At 32.8% G+C, this 16,152-nt stretch overlaps 1 protein-coding gene across 1 annotated transcript in view; it reads left to right on the top strand.

Annotated features, from left to right (window-relative positions):
* The window catches only part of Galnt13 (polypeptide N-acetylgalactosaminyltransferase 13), a 560,314-nt gene that overhangs the window by 472,727 nt on the left and 71,435 nt on the right, over positions 1-16,152 (top strand). Inside the window, exon 10 of the mRNA XM_046426955.2 lies at positions 14,418-14,557. Within this exon, the coding sequence (XP_046282911.1) occupies positions 14,418-14,557 (140 nt within the window). The remainder of the gene's footprint in view (positions 1-14,417; positions 14,558-16,152) is intronic.

Genomic DNA, 16,152 nt, shown 5'->3' with positions numbered 1-16,152 from the left:
ATAATATCACCTCTGAATGTTCTGGCATTGTTTCATACATGAGCTTTGGGGGCATACTTAATGTCTAAACCATAATAGTTGTCAAGCCACGATCTACAATTATGGCTGAGAATGGTGGTTCACACCTTTATCCAAGTGACTCAGAAAGGTGGATTGCAAATCGGAGGCCTGCCCAGCAATTTAGTGAGATACTCATCTAAAAGACCCTGTCTCAAAATAAAATAAAAAAGGCTGGGAGTGTGTTTCAGTGGCAGAGTTCCCCTGAGTCCAGTCTCTAGTCACACACACGCACACACACACACACACACACACACACACACACACACACACTCTCTCTCTCTCTCTCTCTCACTCTCAAAAAAGGAAATCTCCAGTTTTACTATAGTAGCCATACAATTTTAATGTTCTTAAAATTTTGCAAAGTTTTCTGCAACACTGCCTTGCAGAACATCTCTTAACTTGGAAAACATTGAATACTTGGGAGGAAAAATAAATGCAAAACTAAGTATTACATTTACAAAAAAAAGAGATAATATTAAGATTAATGAATTCATGAAAACATTAGTAAAATACTTTATTAAATCTATCTTGAAATTATAAATCCAAAGAAGATGATAGAGCTTAATCTATGACTAAAGTCAATGAAAATTACTTTCAAATTTTTAGTCTAATATAAAGTGAAAAACTATTTCCATTTGCATTTTAAAATTCTAAAAGTAGAATGTATAAGACTATAATCTATTATTAACTTATGAAATATTACTGAAAAGTTTATATAACTGAAAAAAGACATTTATGCATTTTTTGCAATGATAAGGGTTATATTTTATCGGTGCCAGGTATTTTCTATGTATTTTAATATTTATTCCTTCACCATAATACAATAAAGTAGCTAAACTTAATTATTGTACCCTCCAAGAGGAAAGTAAGTTATCAAAGGTCATATGAGTGGTACATGATGGATCTAGAATTTATACTCGGGTGGATAAGCCACATGAATTAAAATGGTAATCAGTGTCTTCATTTGTATATAGCTTTTTGCCTAATGCTTTTTAGATATTAGTAAGATATTTGGGGGAAAAATGTTCAAAATATCTTTGTTTATATAATTTTATGTAGTTATGGGCAATTATTTCCTGAAGTTCAACTTATGAAAGTTTTATATTATATGTTAAGAAATTTAATTATCATCTAAAGAACTCCATACTATTTCTCACAGAATTCTTTCCTTAGATTTTTGGGAGATTTTACAAAACCTAAGAACTTCAACTTATCAATATAAAAAAGAGGACATTCCCAGTGACTTTTGAAATGGCACAAAGGAGGATCATGTTAGTTATCTGTTGATATGTGCTACAGTACCACAAACTTGGTGGCTTATAGACACACAGACACACATGCATTTATTATCTGTCAATTTCTGTGGGTTAGCATCCAGGGGTGGCCCAGCTGGGGACACTGATCAGGGCTTCTCCTATGGCTGCTGGGGAAGCAGTCGCACCTCAGGGCTTGACTGAGGGAACGTCTCCTTCCAAGTTTACATGACCATCATTAGAGTTTAGTTTCTTGCTAGCTATGAGAAAAGTCCTGCTCTTTAGACTTCTCCATGAGGCCGCTTGCCACAAGGCAGTTTGTTTCACCAAAGCCAGAAATGCAGGAAGTCAAACACAGTATCAGATAGTAAGGTGCAAAGTACAATTACACATAATGTCATCACAAGTTATACCCCATCACTTTTGTTCTTTGTCTTGATTAGAAGAAAGATGCAGGTTCTCCTCACACTTGATGGAAAGGAACCGAATGATTTTGAGCCACCTTAGAGTCTCTGGTACAAAAATATAATACAGAAATAAATAGATGAATAATCTTCAGGAATAGCCAAAGAAAATCTTTTTTTTTTTTTTTTTACCAACATGTCCCCAAACAATAAAACTAGGTGACATTTCCCATCATGCCCAATGCTCCCCTGGGTATGTCATTTTACTTATCTGGAGATCTCAACTCAAAGGTCACTTCCTCAGACAGCCTGATCTGCCTCTCCCTAACCCCCAGTTACTTATCCTATGCTTTTTTTTTTTTACCCTGTCTATTTCTCAAATTTGTCATTACAATTGTTGATTTTCATTCGTGTTGTTTGATTACATATGTACAGATTAAGTTGACGATGGAAGAAACTATATGTGGTTGTTGTTGAATAGTGTATCCCGACTACACAGTACAGTTTTTAACACAAAATGAGAAACAATTAAAAGTGTTGTGAGGAGGAACAGACGTTCAGGGCACTAACTTGAGGTCAGGAATCCCACGTTCCAGTGCAAGATCTTTCATTTTTCTTGTGCTACTTCACCCAAGTCCAATCAAGTTTCTGAGACTCAGGCTTTTCATCTGCAAAAGGTCATTTCTAACACATACAGAATTTTGATACGATTTTGTGATTTTAAACTATTACTAATGAGTAAACTTCTACTGCATTGAAATTCCTCCTCCCTCCCTCTCTGAATTGTCTGGTCATTTCCTTCTTCATCTTGACCAATGGTTTTGACGCATTAGCCTATTTGCAACAGGCAAAATCAGCAGACCGCAGAAGTAAAATAAGAAGATTCAATGAACATTTGTGAAATTCATGTATTTTAAAAAGATTCCTGGATGTTCTATATATTTGATTTTATATATTTGAATATTCCAGGCATGTTATAACTCAAAATGTGGTTATTTCCACTACACAAATCAAACCCTCAACCAACCAAACAAAAACTGTATTAAATGCATCCTACTTTCAAGATGTTGTTCTCCGACTCTCCTCTTGAGCCATCCAATACCCTTATGGGCCCAAAGCATTTGTTAAATTAAATATTAGTCCAGTCCTAGGCCAATCACATCTTCAGAAAAATGAAAACTCTAAAAAAAAAGAAGAAAGGAATGTTAGAATTCCTATGCAGTATTTGAATTAAACCACCATGTAGGAGAGTATTAGCATCACAATAGTGCAGCTGACACAGTTGGCTTCTTTTCATCATGACTGAATATTGACTTTATTTAGTAACTGCTGAGATCCTCTCCTGCCTAGCAGTGTTGACTCTGCTTTGTGAACTCTATCTTATATATGTAATAAATAAACTTTGCATTGTTTTCAGTTTCCGTTATTTGACATGACAGTGCTTTAAGAAGATAAATTCTGCATGGGAAACCCAGGAGCAAAATTTTACTCCACCATTTCCAAAAAGCATAAGTCAAATTCATGCTTATTGAAATTTGTGTCATTGGTTGTGCCATAGTAACAGTGCACAGTGTCCCTGGGGTGACTAATGTCTCTCCTGTAGCCTTTTCCAGCTCATTCATTTATAGTAGTTTAGGAGAGATGGAGGAAACTAATTGACAATAGAGTCCAAGAATAATTTTACAATTGGTTGTTCACATCAGAATCAACATGCTTTTTAGAACAGCTTTTCATTCTTCTTTTAGAACACCAATTTCTGCCATGCTGATTGGTATGTCTTAACAGAGACTGTGATTCTGAAATTTGTGATATGTTGTTGTTGTTATTGTTGTGAATATGTGACAGAATGTGTGGTCAGAATCACCCTGGTGCACAAATGTAGGTAGGATAAATGTCAAGTGCAGGAAGTGTGGAGCTTCAGCTACATTTTTATTAGATATTTGGAGTAGAAAAATCCTTACATTGAGACCCTAAATGATAGCAGCAGGAGTACAGATCCAAGAAATCTTGAAAGTGATCTATGGTGTGCCTCTCACTAAAGGGCATCTGGGTCAAAGGAAGTGATTGTTTTCCCACACCAGACAGCTGATAGACAACAGAAGTGCACAGGCTCAGAAAACAACTAGCCTGCTCCTCTGTTAGGAAAGCGTGTGCCTCTTGAAATTCTCATTCACATTAAACAACAAATATTATCAGTAACATTCAACAAGCCCTTGCTATGCATCAAGTCCTGCCTGAGTGTTTTGCTCATTAACTCATTTAGTAATCACAATGAAACTTAGAGGAAAGTGTTATTATTATGTCCATGTAACAGGAGAAGATATGAAGCCTTATGAGGTTACATCAATTGCCATACCATTGCCAAACTAGATGTGTGCTCCAGTACATGGAAATAGTGACCACAAGCAAGCTTGACATGTTTATTACATAGGTTTAAACATTGAAAGGATTTATTGTGAGAAAGTTTCTTCAAAATAAGCAGAACTAAGGTCATGAATATGAGCAGCCCGGTTATCAGCTTGAGCCCATAACTTTCTACCCACAAGCAGCTGGCGTTTGAACCTCAAGGTCAAGGACTGAATACTCGGTGATTGGCACAGAACCTTCTATTGAACAGGGCATCAACATAGCAACTGGGCAGTCTCAGATCCACGCCTTCACACAGAGACTTCCCAAGAGAGGCATCGCCTGTGTCACAGGACAGTTCAAGACCCATAATTCAGTCTCTGCCCTTGACGACCATTTTCTTGGTTTAATTAAAGCAAATGATAACAGCTATTTTTTTTTCTACTAAAGCTTTTTCTTAATGGAATCAGTTTGGATCTAGTGACTAAGATATAGATATAGAAAATACAATGAGAACTGCATTTCTCACAGTAATTTAAAGGAGCATGTTTCAAATTCTGGAAAAAGACAAGTAAATTTGGAAAATGCTATCTACTTTGGTTGTTCACAGTGCATGTTAGCATAGTAAAAGTTCTCAGAAATCCTGTAGGAAAGATTTGTTTGCTCATTGTTTCCATTAAAATATGGCAAGATTATAATGTTTAATTACTGATTCTTATCTAAGTTTCCACCTTTTGCAGCATCACCATTGTGCAATATAACATTACCAAAAAAAAAAAAAATTATCCATACAAAATATAACAAAAAACTTCCTTTTCACCTAGGATTATAGTATGCCTACTAAATAAAATATTTTAGATATAAATTCATGCAGATGCAGCTTTTTGTACAAGCATGTACAAACATTCTTATACATGCATAACAATTTTTGAACAATTAAAATAATTGATCAAGCTACTTCACATTTGAAGGCTGATATTTCAGAAAAAGTTACAAGTGTGTATGTGTTTTCCATTCAGTATCATTCTGACTGCGATCAGGTGGGTGACAGTGTAGAATTTCTTAAAATGACGATCCATTTTGTCTCAGATTTTATTCTAAGTTACAGAAACCACTCAACAAATTTTTATCTTGCTGCTTTCTTGATTTTACCAGAAAGAATCAAAGGAAAATTTTTAATAATCAGGATGCATTTAATTGTCCATTGATTTCAATAGCCATTAACTAATTACAGAAAGTACAATTGGCCAGTGATTCCACAAAGAGGAAAAGAAATTGTACATACTCAGGCAGTAATAACCCAAGTATGATTACCTTCTCCTCAGCAACAATTGTAAAATGCCGTTGATTGTTGACTCCATCACGGAGTCAGAGATGTTACAATAATGTCTCACAGAACTGAAGAAACAGTTGAATCTAGCTTCCTGCACAGTAATTATAGAACACAATTTGTGAGGCACTTTATGGGTATATTTTGATTCCTCAATTATACACTGAAATATCCTAGCTTATATTTAATTGTCAAGCCAATACAGGAAATTCCAATTACATCATATTATACTATTAATCATTTATTTCTATGAATTCAAGTTTGTCAGGCTCTTGGATCATCATATTGATCTGTCAGAACAGAGATAATTTGCCAAGTGGTTCCCATCCTTTGAAGGTTGATAATTATGGTTAGTACCACCACTCAGAGAAAGATTTCTTGGTGGAGCTGTTTCCCGCTTTCTCAAGTTTTATGACCCCATTCAAGTATTGTAGAAAAGAACATGGATTTTGATATTAGAAAGAAGTGAGTGACTTCTAACCCTGCCACTAGAACAATTATACTATTTTCTGCTATTTCTATGGTTAACTTAAGCAATTTATGTAACCAAAGACTTAATTTCATTCTTTTTTAAATTTTATTTTTATTCTTTGTACTCAGGATTGAATCCAGGGGCACTTTACCACCGAGCTTCATCCCCAGTCCTTTTTTATCATTTTTTATTTTTGAGACAGGGTCTTGCTATGTTGTTAGGGGTCTTACTAAGTTGACAAAGCTGGCCTCCAACTTGTGATTCTCCTGTTTCATCCTCCTGAGTTGCTGGAATTTCATGCATGCCTCAGTTTCATCCTTAAATAATAAATAATAGGGATATTAGAGATATTTAATGAGAAAGAATATACAAATGTGTTTACTATAGAAATAAAATCTCTTAAATCATATTTTAACTCTTTTTACCAACACCATGCTTTATTATGGTTTTATTACTTGGCTAAATGAATGAATGACTGTCCTGTTTCAAACATACTTTGATATAGTGTACTAAATTCATGTGGTATACTGGATAGACTGTAGAAGGATATGTCAGTTATAAAGATAGAAGTGTTTGTAAGAAGAAAACAACATAATAAGTTACTAAGGACAAACCCTGTTTTCCCTGTTCCTGGGTTTATACAGGAAATTGCTCTTGAAATACCTTATAAAACAAAAAAATATTTCATGATGCAATAGTCCAGGACCTCAAGACAACACAGAAAGCTGGTACAATTGCAAGTTTTGGGAAACTACCTTATTTTTCTTTATTGATCTGCAATGATCCAATAGCATAATGTCAAATCCTCATTTAGATTTTACAAAGATCAGATAATGACTAAATATAGAGTACTATATTGTATTAAGTTGATTCTACATAAAATTTAAGGTGCCTATAGGCTGTTAAGCTATAAGGTATATTAGAGATCTACTTAAAGCAAACTGAAACAAGTGAATCACTTTAAAGATATATCTTTTATATATACAAGAAAAAGAACAATGAAAGTAAAAAAAAGACATGGTGATTAAATGAATGAAAATAATATGAGGTAAAACATTTTTACATTCTATATTTTATTTGTGTTTATATTATTAGAATTGGACATTTTTGATATCTCAGGATATAAAAGTCATTTTCAAATATCATATCAAGGGCAGAGCAGAAGATTGTTATCATTTACAATATTAAAACTAAAACACTTTATACTATTAAAAATTCTCTAAAATTTAAATATTTGCAACAAATACACCAAATTTGTTTGTATCAAGAGTGCACATCAAGATAGGAATGGATAAAGAAGATGAGAAATATAAATAGAATAAAGTTTTATTAAGCTGCAAAGAAGAATGAAATTATGTTATTTGCTGATAAATGAACAGAACTGAGGTACACAATGCAGGTTATCAAATCCATAGATCAATGAATATGGAGGACTGACTATAATAACTTCAAGCCTTAAGACTCTGTTATCAGAATACCTTGCTTCTAGAAATTAATGAAATAATGGTAAAATAAAAAAAATTGTATAAAGATATTTATTGGTTGTTAGGTCTAAAATTTAAAATAAATTGAATGTTAATCTATAGTTGACTAATTAAATGCATTATGACTAATTTGTAAAATAGAATTCTATAGAAACATTGAAATCAAAGGTTTCAAAAGATTGGGCATTTGAAGAAAGTGGATTAAGGGTAGCTGAATTTCATCAATGCACTCTATATGCATGTGTTGAAATGTCATATGGAATCCCGTTAATATGAACAATTGAAATGTTAATCAAAATATTCTTTTAAATTTAAAAGTCTCATTGTATATCTTAAATATATATTTAAGTTACAGAAGAGTTCACTTAGCTTTGAAAGTGTTTATGACACACTCTGTTAGGAAAAAGCAGGTTGCAAATGCATATTATATTATAAATCAATTTTTGCAAAAAAATAAAACTTGTATCTGCTAAATAAAGAAGTTTAGAAAAATTATTAATATAAGATAAATATAAACATTACAGGTGACTTTAAACTTTTCTATGTTCATTTATGATTTAGTTTCATCTGCAATGAATATATACTTTTCAAATAATTTTAATGTGAGTCATCAAATTATGTGATGTTCATATACAAATATGGCATAAAAATCCCACTATTATGTATGATTACAAGTCATCCTTGAAAAATTAGAGAAATTTAAGAAATATTAATAAATTAATTGCACACAAATGTTTCCTTTCTACTGGGAGAAAAATAAAACCAAAAAATGAAAACAGAATATACACAAGTAGATGAATAGCATCATCAGTAGATTAATATTTCTTTTGCAGTTTCCATAAAATATGTGAGTGAGGGAGCTGGTGACTGCATATACTTGCTGCTCCAGCTGAAGTGTTCAGTACTGCCCTGAAGTTCCTGACTTAGAATAATTTCCTGAAGACTGTAGATTTTATACTCCATTTTCCTCAATGATATCAAGTTGACCTTTATTTTAAAATGCTACTATTCATATTTAGTTTCCTTATGAAGGAAACGTATTTAGTTTCCTTATGAACTGAAGCCAAGAAGTTGAATATAAGATCTTTAATGTCAAATAGAACTGAAGTTTGAGGTAACTACCTAGAAAATTCAGCTTCAAAACCTGTTCTAACTTTCAACTATATCAGAGAGAATTAAATAAACTGCAAAGCTGGCTGATATTTGGTTCTTTGGTATGATACAGCTCTCTACGGAAGATATGCCCTTTATAAAATTCATTATCTCATTCTTATTGCATTAAAATAAAATCAAAGTAATAACAGTAAATGATATATTCAATAAATAACCATTGTGTATTATTAGCTGAGATGGGCTACCAGCCTTTTATGCAGTTCTGTCTAGTGAGAGCTTAGGAACCTGGGTATTTTGTATGCACATAAAGAATGGACATATTAAACTGAAAAAGTAGATCAAAGTTTTAAAAACAACAAAAATTCCAAGTAATCTCCTAAACTTCTGATATGTATAGTAATTAAATAGTATAGAATTCAATGATCACCAATTGGCTTTAACATGGCTTATTTTTATCATTATTGTCACATTTGATAATAATATACATAAAATATACATCTTTACTCATAAAGACATTAAGGAAAATTATTAAAAGTAAATAATAAAATGAAGGATGATTTTCTATTTATGTTAAATTTAGAAAGTTTCAAAGAATAAATTCTTAGCCAGGTATGGTGGCACACGCCTGTAATCCCAGCAGCTTGGGAGGTTGAGGCAAGGGGATTGTGAGTTCAACGCCAGTCTCAGCAAAATCAAGGCACTAAGCAACTCAGAAAGACCCTGTCTCTAAATAAAAAATAAAAAGGGCTGGGGAAGTGGCTCAGTGGTTGAGCACCCCTGGGTTCAATCCCTGACACCAAAAATAAATAAATAAATTCTTAAACAGTATAGCTGGTATACTCCTATAATGTGCAAATATATTATTAATATCACATTATTTATATAAAAATATTTATGATTAACTGCATAATTTTGACTTTTGCTTAAGAAAGGAATGGGAGCCTTCTAAGTTCTTTGTACAATTTTTTTGAGTAGCAAAGGGAAGGTACTGTTTTTATTTTTCTCAGATTCTTGCTATTTCATTTATTTCCATTTGAGTTGGTTTAGTGGCAGTATTATATATATATATAAACACACACACATAAAATTTTAGGTTTTTATTAACATTTTTCATATTCTTATATTGACAATTATTTTAATATGTAAATTATATTTTGTCTACTAGATGTACAATTGATTTATTTAAGCATTCTTTATAGAAGGAAAATAGTTTCCCCTTTTCTCCACTTTAAGTTATTCTGCAAAAGATACTTTTATCCATTAGATTGTAAGCTGTAGTGTACAATCAGGTCATTTGTTTTTTATACCTTGATTATAGAAAACTAGAATTCTTAGAATTACTAGGTCTGTACTAGGGAAGTACTAACTGGGAATATTATGATCTTCCATGTAATAGTTATTTAAAATTTAAAACATGTTTGCTCTAAATATATGAATTTAATACTACCATGCAATGTGTTTAAAGATGATTAATAAAGGAAAAGTTATTAAATAAAATAGAACAACCCATAAGTGTTATCATTTTTCTATTAATCAAACCACAAACCTGGAGTTAATTAAAATACACTTTTTTCTTATTATACATTTTTTATCTCATCATCAAAGTCTTTTAGGGCTTTTGTAAGTCTCATTGAAAGACTTCCCTTAAAAACTGTCAACTTATATAAATTGTCTTTGCAAAAAGTGATAATGTATTAAGATTCCTTCAGTTGCAATCATCCTTTCCTGTCCAAGTCTATTTTTGCCATAGCATGTAATAGCATGTATCATATATATATATATATATATATATATATATATATATATATATATATATATATATATATATCTTTGGTATAATATAAAATCCATAGACAAGGTGGTTAGTTTTGTTTGTTTATTAATTTATCCAAAATATCTAGAATAAGTGCCTTGTATATAGATGGACTACAGCAAATATTGGTTGAATTAATCATGATTTGACCTCTGGGCCCACTTTCTCTTTTTCTCTCTCTCTCTTTCTCCTCCCTTCCCTCCCTCCCTCCCCATACACACACTTCTGGTTATTTATCTTACTCCTCATGGTATCTCTGTCCAAGGCCTTCTCTATAGAGTATCTCCATAAGCTCAGGTTTAAATCATCTTTGCAGGTACCAATTCCAGAGGAAATAGAGCTTTAAATTTCTGATGGTACAAACAACTTCTTGGAGTAAACTTGTATTAGGTTCTCACAGGGCCATCCAGGAGTCAATCATTACTATCTGTTTGTATATAAGGTTGATAAATGAAATGCTCTGATTATTTTGAGTGCTAATCGTATTCTGGTCTGAGCAACATCCTCCATGAGCTTGTCTGAACTGCAGACTGAAAGGCCCTCCTGGAGACCAACCAAATCAGAATTTTCATTTTATCAAGACTCTCTAGTAATGTGAATTTAGTTTGTACACCTAGATGGAGCTAAAAGGTTAGGAAGGGGAATGAGAACAGCCCCACCCAAACTGATAGTCAGGGAGGGATGTCTACTCAAAGAAAACTAATGCTTTTACCAAAAGTCAGATGGATATCAGACATGCAAAAACAACAGATATACGTTATAATAAATACTAGATATTAAGCAATTGTTAAATTCCAGGCACTGTAGTAGGCCTTTCCCAGACAATATCTCCTATTCACAATATATTACAAGGTATTTTCAATAAGATATCTTAAGCTTCAAGAGATTAAAAAAATTGTCCAAAATCTTGTACTAAAGGAAATGAGCAAATTAATCTGTCATATAATTTTAGGGTTGGTGCTATGGAGAAAAATTAAGTAAATAGAACATGACCAAGGATGATGCAAGGAAGCAGTCAACTTCGATAAGATCAGGGTAAACCTGGATAAGTAAAGTTTGACGAAAGACTTGGAACAAGTAAAGGACAATTCCTGAAAGTCCCAAACTAATACTAGTCCAGACAGGAGGATAATTACACACCTTGTATAAGAAATGAGCTTGGTGTGTTTGAAGAAAAGCAAAACAAGGATGAATTCAGAGAGATAGCCAAGAGCCATTTCAATGAAGAGTCTCCTGTCAATCATTAAGAGATGTTTAGTTATTCTCAGTACAATGGAAAATCACTGGATGCTTAGGAGCAGGGAAGTAACATAATTTTATTTGTATTTTGAATAAGTTGTCTAATGAGTAGGCATCAGTGAATAAAAGATAGATGGAGAAATGTAAAATGTTGAGAGTGCTAGTTGGGAGGCCTTTTCAATGCTGGTCTATTAAGGGTTTGCCAGTACGCCGCCAGGGTAGCTTTCTGCTCAGAAGGTGTGAGCTGCCTGAGAAATAGAAAGTCTGATATAAATATAAAGAAATAAGAGACAGAGCCAGAAATTAGGTATAAAAGGGAAGCAGAGTGTCTGATAGTTCCTCCAGTCCTGAAAGGAGCTGGAACCCAACAACTAAAAAAATTGCTTCATTTCTTTATTTAAAGGAAAACACATCAAAAGCAGGTTTCAGCAGGAGGACTCTTGCTTCTCAGTGTGACAGGATTCTTGCAGCAAACGGGTTGGCTGGCATCTTGGCAAACCACACCCATCTCTAAGAGGCTGTGTGGCTGTGTGGATCCAGCAGGTCATCCCATCTCTGTTGCAGTGCTGAACTTAGATGAAGCGAATTAGGAAGTCACATGTATTGGGCAGTCTCCAACCAGTAGGGCTGTCCCTGGGAGTTCCCAGATATCAGACTTTCCTGTCTAATGGCTTTCACTTCATTTTTAGTTCATGCACAGTTCAAGGATGGCTCCCGGGACTGATCTAAGAGATGAGAGGATAGGACCAGTATGGAAGCAATAGAGGACTAAGGATATATTGTGAAGGCATAACTAGTGGCAGTTGCTAAGGAATTGCAAGTGTGGGTGTGAGATAGAGAGAATTATCTGTCTTAGCCCAGTGAAAAACTGATGGTTATTTGAGCTAATAATGGACATGGAGAATCTTAGAGACAGAACATGTTATAGAATCATATTTTAGATTTGCCATTCTTGAGATACCTATTAGATATTTCAATAAAATTGTTGCATAAACAATTGAAAAACAATTTGGGGGAGGTTTGGGTTGGAGATAAATGTTTGGAAACAAGTAAGATGGCATTTCCAGGTTAATTCCAGGTCTGCCTCATAGTCACTGTAACACAGTCACAGGCACAATAAGGGTCCTGTTGTCTTGAAGCTGCACATGCTGGGATACAAAGTCTCTCAGTCCTTATAGGAGAGGGAAGGAACCTGTGGTGTCTCATGGCTGTTCTTCTGTCTTTAAGACTGCAAGTGACTTTATCCATTTCCCCCACAGTTCATTGACCAGGACCAACCAGATGCCCTTACCTAAATGCAGATGCCTGGGAAATATGACCTATATGGAGTATTTGGTTAGCCCTGCTGTCTTTTCATAATATTTCACTTCTGAATAGTAAAATAGTGAACCTGGAGGGAGAAAAAAAATTCTCCTCAAAATATAGAAATAAGATCACAATATTATTTTGCATTTCTAAAAGTGATTTACCATAATTGGGATTAAGACAAAATCCCAGTTTGTGTGCCTGTGCAAAGGGGTGATATAGGGATGGCAGGTAAAGAAGGCTTTACCTTTCCTCAATAATTTCTTTGAATCTCCACCAACTGCCCATTGCCAAGGTGAGCAATTAATGTTTTCTGTGGACCACTGTAAAATTATATGCAGGTGAGTCTTCTTCAGACATGACTTCCTGTCAGAAAACTACTCATAAAACATGCCTAGGAAAAAAATCTGAAGCCAGGATTACTAAATCTTCAGATGAAAAAAGGAGAATGCTGTTATTAAATAAGCCATCTCAATTAAATTTATTCACTTCAAAAACGGAACCAGAACAGTAAAAATAACTGTTGAATTAAATCCTCTGAGACTACGACTCTAGACCAATGGCATCTCTTTATGTATAATGTAGCTCATTTCAATTGCCACAACACAGTAAGATATTCTTTTAGTGATCAAAATACAAAATTGTTTTTGAGCCTCTTCATTTGAAGGTTGCACTCCAGATTGGAAGTTCTGAATAGAAAGATTTTGCAAGCAAATATTATTGATTTCAAAAGGTCCAAAGACCTTGTTATTTTTGTCCAAACACCAACTGAAGAGATCAATATTTTTTTTTGGAAGGAAATGGTTTTGCTGTTTAAGCATAATCAAGAATGCTTTTCGACTATATTATGCCACTTAATTTTGAAAAAAAGATTGAAGAGATGAAGGAGATGGAGCTAGCTGGTGATAGAATTTGAGAATTTTGCTACTTTTGAAAGTAGTAAACTAAAAATTTGGGATTAGTCACAGACATTCAGTTTGTCAAAACAATGGCTGCATATTTTATTGGGTGATTTATTGGCTCTACTGGTTGGTCTGGATATCCTAAATAATGGGTCTTTTTTTTTTTTAACTGTGCCTGGTTGCTTTCTGGACTTAAATGATCTAACATTGAAAACAAGTGAAAGTTGGATCACATGTGCAGTTCATTGTAAGGATCATATTTATATAAATTTCTCATAAAATCTACAGATGGTGAACACATTTTAGGGAAAATATAAAGATCAGCAAAAATATTGAAATTTTTAAAAAGAAAAACAGATAACATTATTGCATAGTTCTGTTAAGCTTTGATTATGAGTTACTAAATTAATACCAATTTACATTTAGTTGATTAATTATTTGATATAAGAATTACCAGTACTTGGTGATAAATATTTGCATTTAAAAAGTCATAACCAATGGAAGAACTGTTTTTGCATCTATTCATGTGATAATTGTATGTGTACTAAGAAAACCAGTATAATAGCAGATGCACATGCAATTGAATTTGATGAAATTATAATGATGAGAACAAAAATTGAAAGCAAAGTAAACAGAGTGAAAAGTGCTAAAATGAAAATAGCATCAACTGATTTGTGTTTCTCTGAAAAATTCCAGGTGTTGTCAAAGTGGATTATGGAGATGTGTCAGTCAGAAAAACACTAAGAGAAAATCTGAAGTGTAAGCCTTTCTCTTGGTACCTAGAAAACATCTATCCTGACTCCCAGATCCCAAGACGTTATTACTCACTTGGTGAGGTATGAATTATTTATTTTGGTTAAGTTATAAATATATTTTGCAAATGGGGCAATTTCTATAGGGCTCAATTTTTTTTTACATCATGAACAAAATGTTGTAAGGATTTTTAAATAGATCTATCTTAAATAATTTCTTACACCTTTTTAAGAATCATAAAGGTATTCATCAAAGAGAATTGTTAAAAGTGAAGAACCATTTTAATATTTCACACACTATATTTTTGTTTATATTTCTAAGCTTTTTGCTCATATAAACCTTATGTTTTTAAATTTGGGGGGGTACTTCCAGAAGCTTTTGTTTATGTGGGTGATAATTAAATATTTACTGTACTGATACCAAGACTGATAATTTTAAATATTATCAATTCATTTAAAAATGATATAATAACTAATTGCTTGATAATATAAATAACATTTTTGAAAAATACATGCATTTTCCATATTTTGAAAAATACACGTAATTATACTTTTAAAAGCGTGTTAATGTCTGGGTTGGTAAAAGATGGCTGAATTGTCGTACCTGCTTCAGTGTTCAATGTGTTGATGTATGACACAATTATAACAGCCTCTCAAGAATTTTTGTATCATAGTATTATAGCAGTGGCTTGGCCATCATTGAACTGTACTATTCTTTTCCAAAATATGTATTCTATTTAAAAATATACATTTGACTTCATCATAACTACACAAAGATCTATGTAATACATATTTAATTTCTCAAAATAAGAATTATTTCTTTATTAATTGTATCCTCCATATTGGTAATTTCCAACTTAATAGGAATTAGGTTTCTGAATTAGAACTAATTTAATATTGCTGTAGATAAAAGCATCTTAACATAATATTATAATGTGTTTTGGAAGTAATTATTAATTAAGCATGGCTTTAAGTTTAATTTGTCATTTTTGTAGGTCAGAATGGTAGAGTGTCTGACAGCTAATATGGTTCAGTCTAATACTTGTTTTGGTCATCTGCCTTTTACTGATCTGTAACTTTATAAACATACCTTACTTATTATAACTAGATAACAATGAAAAAACAAATACTTGAACTGAATGAAATCCTAGCTAAATTTCAATGACTATTTTATGTGTCGTATCCATGCCCTATTTACTACATCTCTGCCTCTTCATTAGGAATGTTAATATTTCTCCACAGAACCTTTCAACTTCATACATTTAATTTGAAAAATGTAGTGAAAAGGCTCATGTGTTATAACACTGACTGACCATTTTCTAGACATATGACTTTATTCATGGAATAGCCTATGCTTCAGAGTATTGATTTTGTTTGTTTATATCGGAGGGTGGTGGTGTTGTTATTTGCTAATACATGTTACCCCATGTTAACACTAGTCTCACCAGGATTCAAATTCAATGCCCAGATTACATGAGAGTGTTTTTCTAACAATAATACTTTTTGCATATTAATTATTATAACCCATTGAAGATTTCTAGTAGAAGGTCCAGCATTCTCATCTCTTTATTTAAAAGTTTGCTATTCATGAACCTCACTATATATGAAAAGAATGTTTTTATTTTTTAATAGAATTTCCTAAAAAAAAAAAAGTGTGTGACCAGATGCTATAACAAAAC

Source organism: Marmota monax, unplaced genomic scaffold (assembly GCF_021218885.2).
Source record: "Marmota monax isolate L192 unplaced genomic scaffold, Marmota_monax_Labrador192_F-V1.1 WCK01_AAM20220418_F8-fsc00048, whole genome shotgun sequence".
Lineage (NCBI taxonomy): Eukaryota > Metazoa > Chordata > Mammalia > Rodentia > Sciuridae > Marmota > Marmota monax.
This window is presented reverse-complemented; position numbering and strand designations above follow the sequence as displayed.